Raw genomic sequence first — 21,845 nt, 5'->3', positions numbered from 1 at the left:
ATAGTATGAGTAATGAGACCTTTCCAACTACCAAACTTTGCACCGTCCATAGCGGATTTTGAACAAGGGTTATACAAAGTCTGAAAGTGAGTGTCATACCACAAGATCACATCAGTTGCCCATGTGACGATCACCAGATACACATTTTGACTTTTGTTGCAAAAGGCATCTAAACAATGAAACTAACTGGGCAACATTGATATTTTGAGTCAGTGTCAAAACTCAAATTCAATGTTATAGTTTCCTTTGGAGGGTATTGATATTCCAGTGTCAGAGCAACTCTTTGATTTTGAGTCGTCCATGTCACATAGTAAACTTTTTAGGAACAATACATCAAACAAACTGAAGCGTTTCATGTCAATTTTGTAGTTAACTGTAAAACTAATGTGTAGTTCAGAACGTTTCCTTCCTGATAATAATCCTGAACTTTTATCAGCGGCGTGGCGTGCTTACAGTATAAAGTGGTGCCAGACGAAAATGACTTACACATGCTTCATTTGTAAATATAAAAGAAAGAAAAAAAAACTTACATACTTGTAAAGTAAATTTGCATGGTGATGTTTCTATCTCTGCAAATCTTTTCAATAGTTTGTTTATAGAAATCACGAACGAATATATTGATTGGAGTTTGGACACTGAGGGAAATGGCTAAAGGACACATGCAGACATTGAATGTCAATCAAACAAAGGGTCATTTCAAAACTTGCAAAGCGTAAGAATGTAAACAGCCCATAGCCTATTAAAAGAGTACTGTAAGTACGTCATGAAACAACCCCATTCCACTTCGGAAATCAAACATGACACCATACAAGATCGATCTTCTCTCTCTTCTCTCTCTCTCTCTCTCTCTCTCTCTCTCTCTCTCTCTCTCTCTATCTCTATCTGTGTGTGTGTGTGTGTGTGTGTGTGTGTGATGAACGCGCGCACACACACACACACACACACAAAGTCAAACACGCATATTCACGCGAAGATCATGCATTTAGCATATACATAGAATGCGCTTGGCCAAGGAGTTCACAACATTGCCATCCGGAAGTATAACGGACCAACACACAAACTCTGTGTAACCATGAACTTTTATAGTCTGGTTAATACAGTTTAGTGAGAACAACTCACAAACGCGGATGGCAAAAACAATAACAAAGGCCTGAGTGACGTCATCTGCATACTATCTATAGCATCACATCAAGAAATGTTTGATTTAACTCGTTCACATTCCTTCATATCAATTTTTGCAGCAATAATAATAATAATAATGATGATGATGATGAGGATGATGATGATGATGATGATGATGATGATGATGATGATAATGATAATGATAATGATAATATAATAATAATAATAATAATAATAATAATAATAATAATAATATAATAATAATATAATAATAATAATAATAACAATAATAATGATGATATAATAATAATAATAATAATAATAATAATAATAATAATAATAATAATAATAATAATAATAATAATAATAATAATAATATATAATAATAATAATAATAATAATTAATAATAAAATAATAGAATAAATTAAATATACAAATACGACTAGAGGAGAGAAACAAATGAATGTTAATAATCGGATTCATAAAATAAGATGGTCGAAGTTACCATATTATGACTATGACGTAAATGACCCAAATTAGCTATTATTCCCCAGTCCAACAGAGTTGGAGCAAAAATGTCTCGGCACCTGAGGCGGGTTTTTTCTCGTATGTGAAGATGGTAAAAATTCGAGCCATTTTCTCAGGTATTCAATGTGGCAACACTAGTGGCACACAATAGTAATAGCCTTCAATGGTGCCAGCGAAAATCCGCACCTTGCAATCGTTTGAGTGGGGAGTGGGGAAATCCAGTCACTCGCTCAGCCATGGTACACAGTCGCTGACAGTCATCAACGGACTGTGTGAATCGGGAGAAAAGCGTGGGTAGAAGGCGTTGTGACAGAAAGGGAGTCTGTTTCGCACTGTTGATAAAAGGCGATATATACCATTTCTCAGTTTTATATATTTTTTAAAATGCTGTTATCCATATTTAAAACATGGATGTGGTGCCAGGCACCATTTGAACCAATAGAGCCACGCCCCTGACTTTTATATAGCCAGCAATTGAGAACAACACACTTGACAAGTGATCCTAAGCCAACAATAGGGCGTGACATTAGGCCTCTATGGCGATGTTACTGTTTTTCAACAGCGACCACTCTGTTACAGAATAAGTACTCATTTTACATAAGAATTCAGTGAAAGAATGTGATTAAAGAGCCTTTACCAAGGACGTAACTTTGCACCGCCTAGACTGGAACTCAAACTAGAGATTTACAGGTCCGGTAGCTCATGTCATACTACGGGGCCACTGAGTCGCACAAGATCAAAGCAGAAACAGCATCTCAGTGGTCTTGATTCTTATTACTCTCAGCAAATTGGCCTTACAGGTGTGTATATCAGCAAATTGTCGAATTCAAAAGAGAGCGGTAAAGTCGGAGGCAAAGGGATTACCATTTTATTGCTCCACTGAAATTACGAATTATTAATGAATTCCATTAGATGTCAAAAGTTATTACACAATTTCCTTTGTTGGCGATTTTATAGGAGCCAACAACAATATCAAAGCATTCTTGAGATAGGTCGTTGGAGCCCAACTCTCTAACCATGCCGACTGTTGACAAAAGGATGCAAGGATGTCTCATGCAAAGCGCACACCACTTTATCATTAATATAGAGTAATTTATATTAAAATACAGATCTTGAACTTTAATCAATATGACATTCGACGTTACATCCAGCACCCGGCGTGAATCAGCGGTACTCCCTTTCTGTTCCTCGTATTTTTACAGCAGGTACCGAAGTTAATTTTCTAATGCGCTGTATACCTTTGAGCAAATACGCCCTAGTAAGATCTGCCCACTATTACGAAAAATTCGTAGAATTAGGAAATTTTGACTCCAATTTCAAAATTTCATGAGTATCTCAAAGTCATTAAAACTTGTTGAAAACGAAGTTGATGCCGGACTACATAATTTTAAGAAATATAAAGTGTTATTTAATGCTGACAATGGTAAACTATTGATCTTTAAAGTCAACTACAGCGACAACGATTTTTATCTCCTAAAAATTACGAATTTTTACAATTCCAAGTAGACAAGTCTGGTCCTAGCCCACTTTGCCGCGACAGAGTCGAAGCTTTAATCGACCAGGTATTTGCTTTACATTGTGCATGGTATTTGGAAGCTCGTCAGCGACTTTGATCCGATAAATTTGATATCGAAAGAAAAAAAAAGAAATTGAATTTTAAAATGAAAGAAATCAAAAATATAAGGGACCACAGTCCTTTATTTTCCACATAGTCTGGGACTTTTTTCTTTTTCTTTTTTTATTCATGAGAGCGCAAAAATGATCTTCTGTATTAGTCTGCTATATTACTCGTATTATAAACAATAGTCTTATATAGTGAGCGTCAAAATTCAGTTGACAAATTTCAGTTGACAGTAAATGAAAAACTGTTTGTTAAAACGTGATGAAAATAGTAGTAATAAAGAGATATTTTGATAATGAACAATCCAACACCACGTTTAAAGCGATAACATATGTATTTAACCAGTTAACTGTCGTATTCTGGAATGACGCGTATTTAAAAATGTGGCCAGAAATATCGAGCGATTTATATGGCCACCATCTTGGAAAAACTCTCAAACCCAAGACTCGCAGTCCCAGGTTTGAGAGTTTTGTCAAGATGAAGTCGACTGAAGACCTCAAAGGAGTTTATGGCCACAAATTTAACATTCATGACATACTAAGTAAATTGTCATTTTAAAAATAAATTTGAAACTTATGATAATATTTAAATACGCAAAGGACAATGCCCAGTCTGTAAAGAGGAAGTGGAATTATGTTGATACGAATGCACAGCTAACCGAAAAGAAATGATGATAATCTTTGAAGGAACCAAGAAAGAAAGGACAAAAACAAAGCAAAAAGGAGCAACAGAAGAAAAAAATAGTTCCTTCAACTAAACAGAAACTGAGGCAATACAGTAGTAGAAGCTGTGCTAAATGGCACCAAAAATAATGTTGTTATGGAACATTATCAGACAATTTATCTAAATGTCATTTTTTAAAAGTTTATGAAGCGCTGAATGAATGGTGGGAGAAAATGTCAAATATACCTAAGCACATTTTCTATGTTGATATGGACACTTTTTATTTAACTGCAATGAGTAATTGTCATGTCTATATATAAAAGATTTAAATTTTCTTTTTTTTTTTCAATTGGTAAAAATCGACGTACACAATAATATTTGCAGGGTAGATAAGCTGACGCGATTCTGGGCTTGTTTTAACATTGATATAATGGACAATGTTTTTGTTTTGGTTTGTTTTTCGTTTTTTGTTGTTTTTTTTTTATTGTTTTTTTTAAAATTATTTTTTGTTGTTGTTGCTTTTTTAAAATTTCCGTTGGTTTGAGGATATAGTATATTTCAATTTGAACAATCAGCCGATAACCAATCGGGTTATCAGACCTGCAAATAAGTACACATAGGTGAAAATCATTAATTGAAAACCCAGACCGGCTCGCTTCTCCCTCTTAAAATTACTTAAGATTGCGTCATATTCTGATTATTCTGCGGGTTTGGTTCTGTTGATCTCTAGGATTATTTTTTTCCTCCTGACCATACAAACCGCACATCCAACAATTATCACCAAAACAGCCAGAACCACTGCGACAATTTCTAAGGGCACATTATAAGCGTTAAAACTGTCTCCTGGAGGCGTTGCAGAATAATTCTGAGTTGAACTCCCCGACTCCAAAAAGACTTGTGGGGTCGTCGTGGGTGAAGTTGCTAACGTAGTTGTGATTGTCGTTGTTGTGGTAGTTGTTGCCGCTGTTGTTGATCTCGTCGTGCTTTCGGTTGTGGTTGAAGTCGTCGTTATACCACACAGTTCAGGATCATCCCATCCAGGCAAACACTTAATGGAACCGTCTTTTAAGCAGGTATATGCGTCTGGTTTAGGTTTGCACCAAACGGAGCAGTCATTCTGATAGTAATTGGAATTACACTGTGAGAACACGCTAACAACCAGCGTAGCGCGGGTGGATGTGAGAGACATTTCTTTAAAAATTGGCGGTGAGTGCATAAAAGGATCCAGCCAATCAATTTCAAATGTAAACTCAGCAATATCGTTGTTTTCACCGGTCTCACCCAAATCGGGTATTTCCACCGCTGTTATTGTCACATTGATGGTTTCATTGACGTATGGAATGTCCCTCATCAGAATTCCGGTTAGCTGTGGAAAATTAAAGCTATCATTGTTGTAAATGGGTGGTTTAATTGTTTCCCATTCATCGACCACGTCACAAACAGAGCTTGAGATGTGTCTAACACAGGGTACAAACATCGTATCACAGCGGTGAGGCTCACAGCTACCAGCCGTCATATCCATCTTGTCACAGCATTGCCCCGTCGCAATTGTACTTTCAAAGTTTTTAAAACTAATAAACTTTATACCAATAAACACATTATTTACAGGGTCATCTGTGGCCACGGATATTATCTGAAAATCAGAATAAAGATGGAGGAAATCACTGTAAATAATGAAAGTCGCCTGTCTACGAATTTCAAGTCATCACGTATTTATCCAGACCGATAGTTTACAGTACTATTTTATTATCGTGCGTGGTATAGACTATTTTGTTATAGATAAAAGCGCCTGCTTTGAAAGAATTGAACAATATGAATGAAACATGCTTTTCTCTGAGACTGATCCCAATAATGCTCGGACAAAGATTCGTACTGGGTTATCTGGTCTTGTAATCGAAAAGTGCTCTGTGTGCTATGTGGTCTAGTGGTATAACAATAGTCTTCGAATCAGAAAGTCATGGGTTCGAGTACCGCTCTGAGCGACGCATAGTTGAGTCCTTGGGAAAAGTTTTTTATTCACATTTCTCATCGCACTCGGGTATAAAATGAAAAATGATATATAATAATAATAATAATAATAATAATAATAATAATAATAATAATAATAAATAATAATAATATAATAAATAATAATAATAATAATAATAATAATAATAATAATAATAATAATAATAATAATATAATAATAATAATAGTATCGTTCGCCTACACTTCTATGTTCAAGGTATCAATCCAGGTTCTGAAGTCATCATCACATTTGTTGATGGTTTCAAATCCCCCTTCAAGTTTTGTCTCTGGGCAATCTAGTACGAGGTGGTTTGCATCTTGTGGTGCTTGGTTGCACTTTGGGCATGTTGGTGATTCTTGGAGCCCCCATAATTTGTGCATGTTGGCAGCTGTTCTTGTATGTTTTGACCGTAGTCTATTTGCAACTACCCAGTATTTTCTTGGTTGATCCTGTAGACCTGGGAGACTTTTACAGGGATCTTCAATTAGTTCCCCTCCTGTTGGTTTATTCCTTTTCCATTCCTCGCACCAGGTTTCTTGCGTGTTGTAGTTTTCTTTCTTTGATAGGTAGAAAGGTGAACGAGATTTTAGTCTTGATGTTGGGGCGCAGTTTTGTATATGGTTTGCAGAGGAGTTCCACTATCTTCTTCAGCTCTGGATATCCATTTCTGTGTTGCATCCTCTCTCCTCAATTAGTGGGGTGGTGCTATAGCGCTCATGACTGGCAGCCATTGTGTTGGAGTTGATTTCAGGCATCCAGTTACTATTCGCATCGAGTCTCTTAGTTTCACATCAACAAGGTTTGTTTGGGCACTTCTCGTCCAAACAGGAGCACAATATTCTGCCACACTGTAGCAAAGGGCCAGGGTTGATGTTCTGAGAAGAGTTTGCGATGCTCCCCATGTTGTTCCTGCCAGTTTTCTGAGTAGACAATTTCGTTTCCCTATCTTTCTTGCTGTACCCTCAAGATGGGTTCTATAGGTCAGCCGTCTATCCAGTGTCACTCCGAGGTATTTTGGATTTTGATCAGTTGGTAGTGTTGTGTCATCAATCTTGATCATCAGTTTTCGTTTTGATTCCCTGTTGTTAAGATGAAATGCAGTTGCAACTGTTTTTGTCGTATTCATTTTTAAATACCACCTGTCAAAATACCTTTTCATGGCCGTGGTGTCTTTGCTAAGCGTTGTTTCTATATCTTCCCAGTTTCTCCTGCTACCGGATCAGCACGTTGCCGTCGTGCAGGATCCTGAAGGTGATACCAGCTTGGATACAATCGGGCTGGAACAGCAACAGGATAGGGACCAGACGAAGGATGATCCAACCCGGCGTTCAGACGAGGCTTGCCTTTTCCTGACCCACACTTCTGATAATAATAATAATAATAATAATAATAATAATAATAATAATAATAATAATAATAATAATAATAATAATAATAAGAAGAGAAGAAGAAGAAGAAGAAGAAGAAGAAGAAGAAAGAAGAAGAAGAAGAAGAAGAAGAAGAAGAAGAAGAAGAAGAAGAAGAAGAGAAGAAGAAGAGAAGAGAAGAAGAAGAAGAGAAGAAGAAGAAGAAGAAGAAGAAGAAGAAGAAGAAGAAGAAGAAGAATATAATAATAATAATAATAATAATAATAATATAATAATAATAATAAATAATAATAATAATAATAATAAAATGATAATAGAATAATAATAATAATAATATAATAATAATAATATATAGTATAGTAAAAGCAGTAGTAGTGGCGTTTTAAGTAGTACTAGTAAGCAGTAGTAGTAGTGTAGTAGTGTAGTAGTAGTATAGTAGTAGTAGTAGTAGTTAGTAGTAGTAGTAGTAGTAGTAGTAGTAGTAGTAGTAGTAGTAGTAGTAGTAGTGTAGTAGTAGTAGTGTTGTAGTAGTTAGTAGTAGTAGTAGTAGTAGTAGTAGTAGTAGTAGTAGTAGTAGTAGTAGTAGTGTAGTATAGTAGTAGTAGTAGTAGTAGTAGTAGTAGTAGTAGTAGTAGTAGTATAGTAGTAGTAGTAGTAGTAGTAGTAGTAGTGTAGTAGTAGTAGTAGTAGTAGTAGTAGTAGTAGTAGTAGTAGTAAGTAGTAGTAGTTAGGTAGTTATATAGTAGCATTTTTGCTTTCAAAAAATGTAAATATTAATTTATTCATTTATTTGTTTTGCAATCTTTTCAATGTTCAATTTATAGTGACAGTTTTAACTATTTTAAAGTGTTGGAATTATTCATATTATAAAGCGCGGCTCTGGTTATGGAGCTGCTCCTTTTTATATAGGCTATACATCCTATTTCCATGGTATTTTTATATTATTGTGTAAATTATAACATCGTATTGTAATAATATTCATTTTATGCAATTATAATATTATTATTATTATTATTATTATTATTATATTATTATTATTATTATTATTATTATTTATTATTTTATTATATATTATTATTATATATTATTTATCTATTATTATTACTATTATTATATCATTATTATTATATTATTATTATTACTACTATTATTATTATCATCATCATCATCATCATCATCATCATCATCATCATCATCATCATCATCATCATCATCATTAGTATTATTATGTGTTTACACTCACAGCAACGAACAGAATTGGTAACAATGCAATGATATCCATCCTGTCTTCTACAATATTTATATATATAGTTGATGCATCAACAAGGGTCCCCAGTGTTGAAGTAAAAGGCCAAGAAGCAATAATATTATTATCGTAATGTAGATTATCGTGAAATTCCTTTAATTTATTTTTTCCGTTGTTTATATACACAAAAACTTATCATTTGAAGATGGCATGTTGGAGGTTAGAGAACGAAAATGCGTAATGGATAAATGTGGATAGCGACAGATGGCTAATGGTAATCGAACCGATAGTTGATCACTATTATTATGTCTCATCTACAAGTCAAGCAATATTGAGCGTGGTCAGAGACCGTTTTGGTCACAATCAATTCCCTCTAATAATAATAATAATAATAATAATAATAATAATAATAATAATAATAATAATAATAATAATAATAATAATAATAATAATAATATAACTAGCGCATAATCCATTTTAGGCTCTACGCCTAATTTTAATGAAAATAATCGTGGTGTCAATTAATCCACACACAAAGATCCCATGTATTTAAAACTATTTTGCTTTTATCTGTAAAACTTGTGAAATAAATTATGTCAAAAGGACGTTTAGATTCGGTTCAATTTGAGGCTAAGTTGTCAGAATGTTAAAATACAACCGTTTTGATCCTTTCTCTATGTTATTGTTTATTTCTGTTCCTTCATATTATTATTGTGTGTAAGAAAAATATTTAGAGATTAACAAAACATGAAAATATACCTGTGTATGTTTGACTGAGTTGACTAAATCATTATAACCTTTAGAATAAGAAATGATCACCTCAATAAAATAGATAAATAAATAAACGAATAAATAAATAGATAATAATTTTAAAAGATCGACGCTTTGGAATGCTACCTTGTTTGTTTGATTGTTTGTTTTTAAGGGTTTTACAGCGCTTGCAACACAGTTAGCGCCAGTAAAAAGGAAGGAAATGGGATCGTAAAAAGTTCTAGAATTACAATTAAAGCACCCCAAAAAAAAGGAATAATAAAGGAGAATTGTTTCAAATAGAGAACATGTGTAGATTACAAGAACATACCACCACTGTACTCAAACTAAAACGTTAGGCTAAAAGACTTATCCTGACACAAGCACAGGTCCCCATTAAGAGGAACACACTCAAATTTTTACATATCACAGTGCATATCAGAGAGATGATTTACAAGGGGAAAAAAACATCTCTGCCAAAACTCTAACTATACATTTGAATGTTTCCCTCCCAGCTAGGGAATCGGGCCAGAGCCAGGACAAAACCAAGTAATCTCATCCCAAGACAAAAACAGAAAGCATGTTGGAAAACAGATATAGTGGTATAGTCAGTTAGGTCCCTCCCTGCCCACGATGGGGGGTCAGGAACCCCACCCAGGAATGATACCTTGATTAAAAAAAAATTATTATAAATGCATAGAGGCTATGGTAACACCAAGGGACAGAGCCAAGTCTCTAACGCTTTCCTTCTCATATTTTTTTCTGATCGTGTTTAGTCAAGATGTATTCTCAAAACTGCCTTAACGTGAAGCATTCATTGAAAGATATTAAGGGAAAAGCATTTAACAGACAACAGTGCATGGCCTAGTGATTTATTTTCACATCTGTTGAACCAAAGCCATTTAAAATTCTAAATCGTTTATTGATTTTTAAAACAAATATAATCAACCAGATTTTAAATACAAACGACAGCTATTCAACGGGTGTTTTTTAACTTCCTCCTTAACGACCATTTTCAAGATTTTTCACGAAATTTTCTACCTACTGATGCATCAAACAATAAGGGGAAAAAGTCAAGCAGCAAAACAAGCTTTACATAAAGCATCAATTTCTACAATTATAACAAAGATTTTTCTCCAAATTATCGTAACGTATGTACGAAACAAATCTGACACAGAAAATGTTCATTGAATCGTAAGGTAAGATTTTCCAGTTGTTTGTAAGGAAGGGGTTAAAACCATTCCAATCGCTGAATGTGGGCACATTATGTTGAAAGCTGATTGAGATGGGTGACTCATGCTCGTAAAGTCTTTCGAGTTATATTACAGTATTGCACGCATCTAACCAATATGCTTGAAACGAATTGATGGAACTAACGAATGCATATGATATAATTATTTCTCTCAAAAAAGAACTATTAGTATAAAGACTCACTGTGTGTGGGGGGGGGGGGGGGGGGGGGGGGGTTAGAGGAATAATTTGTTTCGAAGTGATTATTGCCTCTAAATAATTATTTGGTGTTGTTTAGCTATTGGAGCAATGTGAACATTTCAACCATTGGGAGTGTAGTTTTGGACAGATCAGTTTTCCGATCCAAGACCCACGATAAATAGAATCACTCAAGTTAAAACTACAAGGCAGCGCCCACTCATGATAGCTTTGATAATGAAATACAAATTTGAAGCAGTCTACTTGTACTTGTAACCAATAACAGAAATCACTAAATATTTCTTTAAAATGCTATCTAAAATTTGAAAGAAATAGTAATAAGAATAATGGTATGCTTAAAAACTACCACGATACAAGTAATCATAATATGGTGTAGTTGTTAAACAGGTTTTGATCAGGCGAAGTTTCTTTTTTTATTTACTTAAAAAAATATTTTGGTCCAAACAATCATGGACCTATTGAGCAACTTTGCCTGAATATTTCTCGGGCTATTTGGGTTTATTTTTAAAAACTGCGTATGCTCTATAAACTACCGCAATCTCCTGTGATATTGAGTGTTGCTGTTGATGCGCGATATGTAAAAATAAAAATAAGTCTCCTTTGGAACTAGAACTGCTGACACCCTGGTGTCACAAACAAAGAAGACGACTCAACCTCACGCCTCATCCATCATCAAGCAATATAAGTCAAAGGCTGTGGCTCTGAGAATGGCTCGTAAAACACCATAATGATCATTGTAAAAACCACAAGACGCGCAATGCACTGAGTGATCATTAAAAAAAAAATGTATAGAAATGAAGTTACGGGGGTGAGTCAAAAAATAATGGGACAAATGTCCTACTGAGTTCGTTTCTTTTTAACGTGACATCATAATATTTGGCACACTTGAACTTACGCGTGTACTCTTTAAACTACGCGTTGAACATTTTATTTCTGTCAAATTTTAACAAAATTATGGCAGTTCAAAATGGCTGCCCCACGACTGTCCGTCAGCGACAGGAAGCTGTCACTGAATTTCTTGTTTTCGAAGAAGAAACCTCGAGTAACATTTTTAAACACCTTAGGACAATTTATAAAACTCATTTTGTAGAGGCAATATTTTTTTTTTTAGGTGGATTGAATGTGTATCTCATCATTTAGAAGAAAACGAGATGCAATCCAACACCAAATCTGAAACCCCTACGTACACGTCGCCCTCAGCCATGTTTTTATCTGACAAATCTTGTGATGGCCGCCGTCCAAGAGTGTCAACTCAGTAAATCAAGATCAGAAGCATTGATCCGATCTGATAGAAGAACTGTCTTGGTGAGATAGCAGATACATAGACATTGAAGCGACTGAAAGCAAGAATTCGTCGTAAGACCGGATTTGGAGATGGGATGAGTATTGTTTCTTCATGAAAATATCCTTCCACACACAAGTGTCAGGAAAAGGGAGGTTATCGATGGCAACGCTGTCTCACCCTCCGTATTCACCAGACTTGACACGTTCAGGCTTCCGTCTTTTTTGGTCAAGGAAGCAATGATGGGACATCGCTTTGAAGATGATGAAGAAGCCAAGACAGTAGTGAAAAATTGGCTGAAAGTTCAGTCAACTCAGTTTTATGAGGACGGAATACATTCTCTTACAAAAACGTGTTGTGTGGCGACGTGGTTTTGTTGTATGACACTCGCTTTCCGATCGGAAGGTCCTGGGTTCGAGCCTCGCTCGGCGCATAGTTGAGTCCTTGGAAACGGCTCTTAACTCACATCCTCTTGCCATACTCAGGTGTAAAATGTTGTCTGTCGAAAAAAAATAATTGTGATACGTATCGCCTAACAGGCATCATATCTCGTTCTGCGTGTTGCTGTTAGTCAGGGACTTTTGTAAAGCGCGTTGAGCACATTTAGTGGACATTGCGCTATATATATAAAAAGTTCAAGTGTGGATATCGAGATAGGCGGAGACTATGTTTAGAAGTATAGCGTTCTACTCGGCTAATGCGAAGTTAATAATTTGAGGTATGATGCATGGTATTGATTCAATTTGTTTTAAAATGATAAGCAGAGTCCCATTACTTTATGACTCACCCTCGTATTTCAGAAATTATTTTCCCTAATATTATTAATATTCCTTATGTCGTTTTTATAGTTTTTTGCTATGAAAAGAAGGGATAATAATCTTAATTTATTATGTAGGCTACTTTATATCTGATGTTTTGATGCATTTATTATACACAGCTTCACCCAATCATTTTTCAAGCGATGGAAAATGATGACCAAATGACTACGTTCACGGAGTCCTGAATCTAGCCGACCAAGCGTGGCCAGGTTCTTTTTTTTTTCAACAATGAATTAGCCGATGTATCGGATTTGATCGAGATTATATAGCCTCTTATCGACAATCAACGGTCGCTTTAATTTCTAATTTAATAAAAATAATTTTTTATTTCTATATTTGGCTACAAAAATTCCCCAGTGTTTACTGGGGAAAAGTAAGATAATATTAAACTGTAAAAATGGGCAAAGTAAAGGTTTTATGACCATTTATTTATGCTGTCTTTCTTTATCAGTATCAGTATAAAACGCATTTTTGATATTAACAGAGCAGATATCAATAGCTTAAAAATTTGGGCTCAACTCGACGTGCACTTATTTTCAGGTCTCATAACCCAATTCATTATGGGCTCATTATTGTAATGGAAATCTGAAATAATAACGGAAAATATTGACCATTACAACGATGTTAAACTAGGCCCATTATTGGGTTCGGATGTCAGACCTTCAAACACGTCCTTATTTAAGGGAGATAAAAAGTAACAGTAAAAAAATTTACTAGGAGTACGAGAGTAACGTCTCTTTCCCCGCGAGTTACAAACACTTTTGGAAGACTCACTGCCCACTGCAAACAAAACAAAATGGATACGGGGGGACACAGTTGAAGTCGAGAGGGATAAAGTTAGATTGTTAAATAAATTTTTAAAAATAGAAAACGTTTCGTTACAATTATAAATAATTGAAGACTCTCGCAACGGAAAGGTAACACTTGACTGCCTATGACTTAGGATGTGGGAAATAATGTATCGAAAATATTAAGAATGTTTGAGTTTAACTTTTGATTTGAATTTCTTCGATTTTGATTGTCGCACTCGACTTTGACATTTTATTTTTTAGCACTTATTATTATTAGGATGTGGAGTTGGCAATAAAAAAAAAGGCTGGCAACTGGCGGTGATCCACTCATTGGCCGACTGTACGGGTTGGATTGACTCAGTTTTCCAAATAAAAATGTAAACTTCTCGATCTCCTTTTCTATCGATGTAGAGTGTACATATTTATCTATGGCTGTCATTATCCCCAGACACCTGTCTGGGGATAACGAAAAGGCTGGGCTGTCATTATCCCCAGACACCTGTCTGGGGATAATGAAAATTCGTTATCCCCAGACACCTGTTTTTTTAAAAAACTGAGTTAATAACTCTCTCTCTCTCTCTCTCTCTCTCTCTCTCTCTCTCTCTCTCTCTCTCTCTCTCTCTCTCTCAGTTCCTTTCTAGTTTCTAGAAAATTGTCATATTCGTCCCCACTCCGATCTCAAAAAGTGTCTAAAAAGAATAAATAATTTAAAAACAAACAGAAATATTCAGAGAGGGACCAAATGGTCAGATAGAGGAGAAAATAACAAACAATAATTTTTTAAAAATAAAAACAATTTTAAGAAATTCATGCTCAGAAACGGAACAAAAGGTCAAACAAAAAGGACTAAAGAATATACCTATACCTGTATACCTCTGTATAGAGCTTTTAGACTTGGTGTAGTCTCCTTCGCTCCTCCTCATCTATTAATGATTGGACCAATTTTTATAATTGAACTTGTTTCCTAGGGTGTTGCTTATCTCCAACTCTGCTTTGAATTTATTCAAATTTTTTGCTGATACTGTGGTTTCTTGTAGTTTATTCCAGTTATTTACAATTCTAGATGAAAAAAAGTTCCTTCTTTCATTTGTTTTAAAACGTTCTTTTTTCAGTTTCTTGCTGTTTCCTCGTGTCTGAATGTTCTTGTTTGTTTTAAGGAATCCTGCCTCTACCCTGTCTATTCCCTTTACTATTTTATATGTTTGGATCATATCTCCCCTTCTTCTCCTGTAATCTAAGGTCGGGAGATTTAATTCTTTCAATCTCTCACAGTATGTTTTGTCTTTCAGGTGTGTGATAAGTTTTGTTGCTCTCCTTTGCACTCTTTCCAAACAGTCTTTGTCTCCCTCAAACTTCGGATACCATATGCAGTTAGCATATTCCAGCTTTGATCTAACCATAGTCTTGTAGATGGTAGTCATGTGTTTTGTTTTCAGATTCTTGAAATTTCTTTTCACTATTCCGAGTGTTTTACTAGCCTTAGATTGAACATCTTTAATTTGCTTCTCTTGAAGTTTAGCTTCCTATCAATAAATACTCCTAGGTCTTTTTCCCCATTGGATTTCTGCAGGGGTTTTTCTTTCATTATATAGTTTGCTTCTCTGTTGTTTTTTCCTAGGTGAAGAACTGCACATTTATCTACATTGAACTCCATCTGCCATATTTCGGACCATTCTTCAAGCTTTTTCAAATCTTGTTGTAAGGTGTTTCTTTCTTCTTCTGTATTAGCTACTCCATAGAGCTTAGTATCATCGGCAAAGATTTTACATTTAGATGATAGATTGTCTGGCAAGTCATTGATATAAATCAGGAAGAGAACTGGTCCCAGTACACTTCCTTGTGGAACTCCACTTGTTACCAGTCTCTCTGTTGATGCTGTTCCATTCACTATCACTTTTTGTCTTCTATCTTTGAGGAAATCTCGGACCCATTTGACTGTCTGATCATTAATTTGATACTGTTCCAATTTCTTGATTAGGCGCCAGTGTGGAACTTTGTCAAATGCCTTTCTGAAGTCGAGGTATATGACATTTAAATTGTTGCCTAATTCCAGGTCTCTCGTCCAGTCATCCATTGTTTCAAGTAGGTTTGTTACTGTAGACCTTCCCGCCATGAAACCATGTTGATCTTTGCTGAATAGTTTGTTCTTGGTCATATGATCAACCATTTCTTCTCTAATCAGCTGTTCCATGAGCAATAGACTCGCACAAAAAAAAGAAAAGAAAAGAAGACGGAATTTTTTTTTTAAAAAAGTGGCGGAACCAGGATTCGAACCCACGTCGATTCTGGTAAAACTTCCAGGACAGACGACTAAACCATTCGGCAATGACACCCACTTCGAGGTCGACGCATATTGTGTATATGTAGTAACAACTGATTTAATGTTGGTTAATTTTATGTTTTTATAGATATTTTATTAACTTTCCTTATTTCTATGTGCATTTTGGAAACATTCCATAGTCTGGAATGTGGATAATTGTTTAAAGGAGCGGAGTTTCAAATATTTGTCTGGGGATAACGAATTTTGGTTATCCCCAGACAGGTGTCTGGGGATAATCACACCGTTTATATATAGACCTAGTTATAGAATCATCGACGTCTAAGTCTATAGTCAAAGTCATAACTTTCCGTTGTGTGAGAAAGAGAAGCATTTTTTTTCCTTCTTTCACTTTCAACGGGAATTTTGTCGTGTGTTCTGTCTACCGTCTTTCCGTAGTTAGAGTCTTTAACTTAAAGTTTAACTTTAAAATGTTAAATGCTTCTATTCGTTTTCTGTAAAAAAAATAGGCTATTAAATAATAGTTTGTAATTGTTTATTATTATTATTATTATTATTATTATTATTATTTATTATTATATTATATGCATTTTATTTTCAATCCACTTCTTTCCAGGCGGAAATCAATTTGAAATGGCCACAATAACATCGTCTAAGATGACAACTAAAGATGAAAGTGTGCCAGCACATCCAGGAAAGAAGCGATTCTTTGAAGTAAGCAGTTCAAAATGAATTTCATAGTTTTACTTTCTGCTTCATTTTTTTCTCTCCTCATTTGTCGGGAAGCAAATGGCAAATTCCATATAATGCTCTACTAGTCACCTGGTCTGCTGTAGTAGGAATAACTTTGTTTACAGTTTACTGTTAACACCAATTACTCCTGAGTCTGAGTAGGGTAAAAAAATGTGTATTGTGCTATAACCAAGTATCCCACATTTTGCGATCATTATCTCCTATTTGGTTCTTGAAAACACTCAACATTGCTTTCAGCCATTGACTATCACTGTGAAAGTTGAAATTGTGTTAAATTAATTTTTGGCTGAGGCTATTCGGACTCGAGTCTGAATAGTCTCCCGTGGCTGTTCAGACTCAAACTTCAATGTGCATGTGCAATCAAAAAGTTATTCAGACTCGAGTCTGAATATCCTAGTCCTAGTCTTTCATGGCAATATAGATGGGTTTTTTTGTATTGTAATTTGAATTTGAATTATTGACAATTCCATTAAAATTGATGCAAATGAAAGTAATAATGGTATAGTTACTAACACTGTCATCAATGGGTAGTCGAAACCCACTATCTTTGGCGAGAAAGACAAAATCATCGATCATTTGGAAGTCCATTTGAAATTAAAAAGAAACGACTTAAAACTAAAACACTTAAAAAGGAACAAAAGTCAGTCAAAGTAATTGGTATAAGTATAAAGGAAAAGCTTTTCTAACTTTAAAGTCCAAAGTCGGGATATTAATATTAACTGAGTCAGACTGATATGGACAAAACAGAATTTTCTCTGAACTCTTCTTTTGCTTCCATCAGTCACACTCTTTGCCCACTGCCTGTACTGTGTTTGTGCATGCCCATTGGAATTGAGTCTGAAGAGCAAGGGGGGACTATTCAGACTACGATTTCCTTTATTTAAAAGCTTATTTATTGATTTGTTTATTTATCATTGTTCTTCTTCTTACTGTTTTTCTTTGATTTTCTTCATTGTTTCTTTTATTAATTTGCCATTATCATTTTCATCAGTACACTTTTACCATATTTTATCATTATTATGTCACAACAGTTAACAATGTCAATGTGATCAGTGCAAAATTTTCTGAGCTATACCTAGCATGACCTAGCAGGTAACACTAGATATTGCTCTAACAGGACGACACCTCATGCCTTCTTTTCATGATAGCAATATGAATGAGTATTCTATTGATTATCTATTCATTTCAGTGAAAGTTGAAAGCATGTATTATTTCTGTTTATTGAAAACTACATTTTAAAAAAGTTTTTAATTGTCTTCATACAGATCGTTTCAAAGTGTAGAAAAAATACTGCCAATACACTCCTTAAAGGTTTTTGTACCGCTATGCTATTTTGGGGGTATGACTCTCGCATTTGGTCCAGAAGATCCAGGGTTCGAGCCCAACTCTGAGTGGTGCATAGCTGAGTCCTTGGCTCTTTACTCACATTCTCTCATCGTACTCAGGTGTAAAATGAGTACTTGGCTTTTAACAGTGTTGTCTCTGTCGGGTAAAAAATTGTAATATCGTCAAATACGTTTCATGACTTGTCCTACACATGTTAAGTGTTGCTGTTTGCTAGAGACCCCTTGTAAAGCGCTTTGAGTATATTCGTGGATATTGCACTATATAAAAGCTTAAGCTTGTTTGCTTTTTGTTTTTTTAAAGAATGTTTCCCTTTTCTTATAATTGAGAGAGGAATGGTAGGAGTAGCAGAGAAGGAATGGAATAAGTCAGTTGACAGGAGGTTTACAATTTCATGTAATACCCTCTCTGAATGTAGAAATAAAAGAAATTATTTTATAATCTGTCAATGAGAGAATGATTATTTTGATATAATTCATGATTTATTTTGTAGTTAAAACATTTTTCTGGGGTTTTTTTTCTTCAGTATTTATATGAAATCAGAAACTTGCATTTGAATTTAGTGTAATTTTTTTGTTATTTACTTTTGTTTTTATTCTTTTTTTTTTTTTTCTTTTTTACACAAATTATTCATGCTAAAAGCTCTTATTTTAAACTTTTTTCAGTTTTTGTATGATGAGGAACAAGGTATGTCACTAATTTATGATTTTTAATTTTTCCAAGATTATGTTTTTCCCTAATGATATTTACAAACTTGTTTAATTATCAGATAATTTGTCGTCAGTTTATATTTATCTAACAATTAATTTGTCATATTTTATCCCTTTTACTAAATATATTTTGCATAGGAATTGAGAACTTTTTATCCTAAAAAAATTATATAAAAGTTAAGTTATCAAAATTATTTATCTTATGTCTAAATGAACTTACAGATAAACCATCTATAACATTTCAGTATAAAGTAAGTTATCAGATCAGAACTAAGAGGATTCGTGTTATGAGCATGTTTAAATTTGATTTAAAACACTTTTGACCTAGCTATCACAATTGATGAAAGCATTTCTAAAAATTTGAGCTAAATTTAAAGAAAAAAGAATTTATTAAAAATTAGCTGTGTCAAATAAGCAAAATACTTTTTCAGCTTGTGACACAGACTCTTATACGATTTGGCAAGAATTGTCTCTTGCCATTTTGATATGTTGAGATCTGTATTGATAGAAATAGAAACTAGTGAGTAAATTTATAAAAAGTATTTTTTTTTTACCTCAATTGATGAAAACTTGATTTCAATGTAGTTTGTAATGAAAAAATTAATAATGATGATGAAGAAAATTGTTGTTGTTTTTTTTTTTTTTTTTTCTTCTTCTTCTTCTTCTTCTTCTTCTTCTTCTTCTTCTTCTTCTTCTTCTTCTTCTTCTTCTTCTTCTTCTTCTTCTTCTTCTTCTTCTTCTTATTATTATTATTATTATTATTATATTATTATTATTATCTTTGTCATTATTACTGTTATTATTATAATTATTATTTTTATAACTACTGTTATTATTATTATTGATGATAGTGAAGTGATAGCACATACACATTGCTACAACTTGCCATAAATATGTGACCATTCTGATAGATTAGTGATTAATAAACTTAAATTTAAAAATCCATTTGATTGGCAAAGGGTTGGGGATAAATGCACCAATACAAAGTTTCAAGATCCATTTTCATTTTAGTTATATTCTATATAGAATATCGATATAGTAAAAACTTTCAGGGTACATTGAAATCCATTCACAGGGCAAGGAACATCGCAAGACTTGTGTAATGTGCCTCGAAAGAAAATGAGAGTATGTATGATTTAGTCTGTATTTTATTATATTATTTTTTCTTTTCATACTTCTTAAATATTAAATTTGGAAATAGCCAAAAAAACAAAAATTGTTTGCTACGCATGTCTGCTCCATATTGTGGTTTACAACCATTCATGAGCACATGCATTTGAGGACGGTGTCCTGGAATTGCCTTTATTGTTTTTGTATAGTTAAAACAACAAAACTGATTTTTTAAAAATTTATGAAACAGGTACTTGGTACGTTTCAACACAGTGACATGGATTATTTTGCTACTGAAATGTAAACCATTATTATAATATAATGTATATTATAATGCCTAGCTAATCCTTGATGGACATTATTTATATTTCAAGATAATATTTCTATGTTTCGATTTTTCTTCATTTATTTATTCCATTTACAATGAGAATGGTGTTATACATGATTAAAATTCATGGCCTTTTGGGGGTCCTGATGGCCCATTCGGTATAACACATGCTTCACAAACACAGGGACTGGTATAATAATATCAATAATAATAGGAAATTTCTTATATAGTGCTCAACTTCCATATAAGTGTTCAGCGGTGCTTTACAATATTACTTGTCATTCAAACATTCATTCATTGACTATAATTGAGAACACATATACACACACATACATTTTTACTTACACACAGCTTCACCAATCTTCCTGACTTTTGATTGATTAATTAGAATGAAATTTGAGATTGAAAAAAAGAAAAGTTAGATACTAAATGGAGATTTATCTCAATATCAAAAATGAAATAAAATAATCTTGAAATTAAATTTTAGATTTAAGGCGTCTTTTGTGTACAAAACTATTCATACACCCTGGGAAAAAGGTCTATCTTAAAATGAATTTTGAAAGACTAGCTATCCCTAATGTTATCAAACCTGGGTGCAATTGAGAATTTTTTTCTAACCCCCTGTCCATCAAGCAGTGGTTTTGTAGCAGTCTCTTTTTAGATCTGGCAGAATTTACTTTACGATAGACTATAGTCCTATCCAAAGGGAAGCAAACAACTGCTACTGTCCTTTTAACACTGTAGAAATCTGGATAAACTCTTAGTTGGCCGTAAGAATTTCCGAACTCCAAGAAAGTAGCAAGTAAATGAACTCAATAAATTTCTGGTGCCTGTGTTGTAGTGGATTAGAGAACTCATAAAGAAATCCTGAACTGGGAGTCAAGGCCCCTTTTGAGTATAAGATGTTAAGTGTCTTCCCTGAAGATTTTCTGCTTTACCTCTGCCCATGTTTATTTCCACTTCCTATCAAGTTACATTACTACTACAATTACAAGCACAGCAATATTATGCCAATATCTGATGTGTAAGGTATGTCAAATTCAATTTTTTCATTCTTTTTTCTTTTATTTTTTTCTTCAGAAAAGCCTTGAATCACTAAATAAATATAGAAGCTGGCTCAGTTGGAAAAAGGAAAGAGTCAGAGCAAGTCTCCAGAGTAATAAGCAATTAAAAGAAAAGGATATGATATGCACCTTGAAAAACCAATTGGTAGAAGTTGAGTCCCAGTCTATGAATTTGGAGCCAGACTCCAAATCTGCAGGTATGGTATTCAGACCTGCCATATATGCAAGTAAAATCGAAAAATACACATTTGATCAAATTTTGATTTTTAAATTAAAATTGTAGAGGAGAGGTTATAGAATATATTATTGTAACCCATTCCTTCTGTTTTGGACAAAACCCGATTTTACAATTTTATAATAGCAAAAATATTATTATCAGGGAATATTCTCTGGCACACATTCAATTTTTCTAAGAATAGATTTTGATGTGTCATGATATCCTGATCACAATGACTTGGCTCCCAACTGTCCTGATACTAATCAGGACTGTCCCAATTTGGCAATCTAGGAAAGATTTAATGAAAACAAAATTGGATTGTCGATGTGTTTGAAATGACTCGTGCATATCCCAGGATTACACTTTTTTTTACAATCAGCTCAATACAAGGAACA

At 34.0% G+C, this 21,845-nt stretch overlaps 1 protein-coding gene across 1 annotated transcript in view; it reads left to right on the top strand.

Moving 5' to 3' along the window:
• The first annotated feature begins 13,634 nt into the window (after positions 1-13,634).
• LOC144970358 (kinesin-like protein KIFC3) overlaps positions 13,635-21,845 on the top strand; it is a 28,018-nt gene continuing 19,807 nt past the window's right edge. The window contains exons 1-5 of the mRNA XM_078909916.1: positions 13,635-13,772; positions 16,541-16,638; positions 18,687-18,708; positions 19,807-19,856; positions 21,250-21,430. Coding sequence (XP_078766042.1) covers positions 16,558-16,638; positions 18,687-18,708; positions 19,807-19,856; positions 21,250-21,430 — 334 coding nt within the window. The 5' untranslated portion in view covers positions 13,635-13,772; positions 16,541-16,557. The remainder of the gene's footprint in view (positions 13,773-16,540; positions 16,639-18,686; positions 18,709-19,806; positions 19,857-21,249; positions 21,431-21,845) is intronic.

This window comes from Berghia stephanieae, chromosome 4 (genome assembly GCF_034508935.2).
Source record: "Berghia stephanieae isolate SIO BIC M18660-M18661 chromosome 4, UCSD_Bste_1.3, whole genome shotgun sequence".
NCBI lineage: Eukaryota > Metazoa > Mollusca > Gastropoda > Nudibranchia > Aeolidiidae > Berghia > Berghia stephanieae.
Note: the sequence above shows the minus strand (reverse complement) of the source record. Positions and strands in the feature narration are given on the sequence as shown.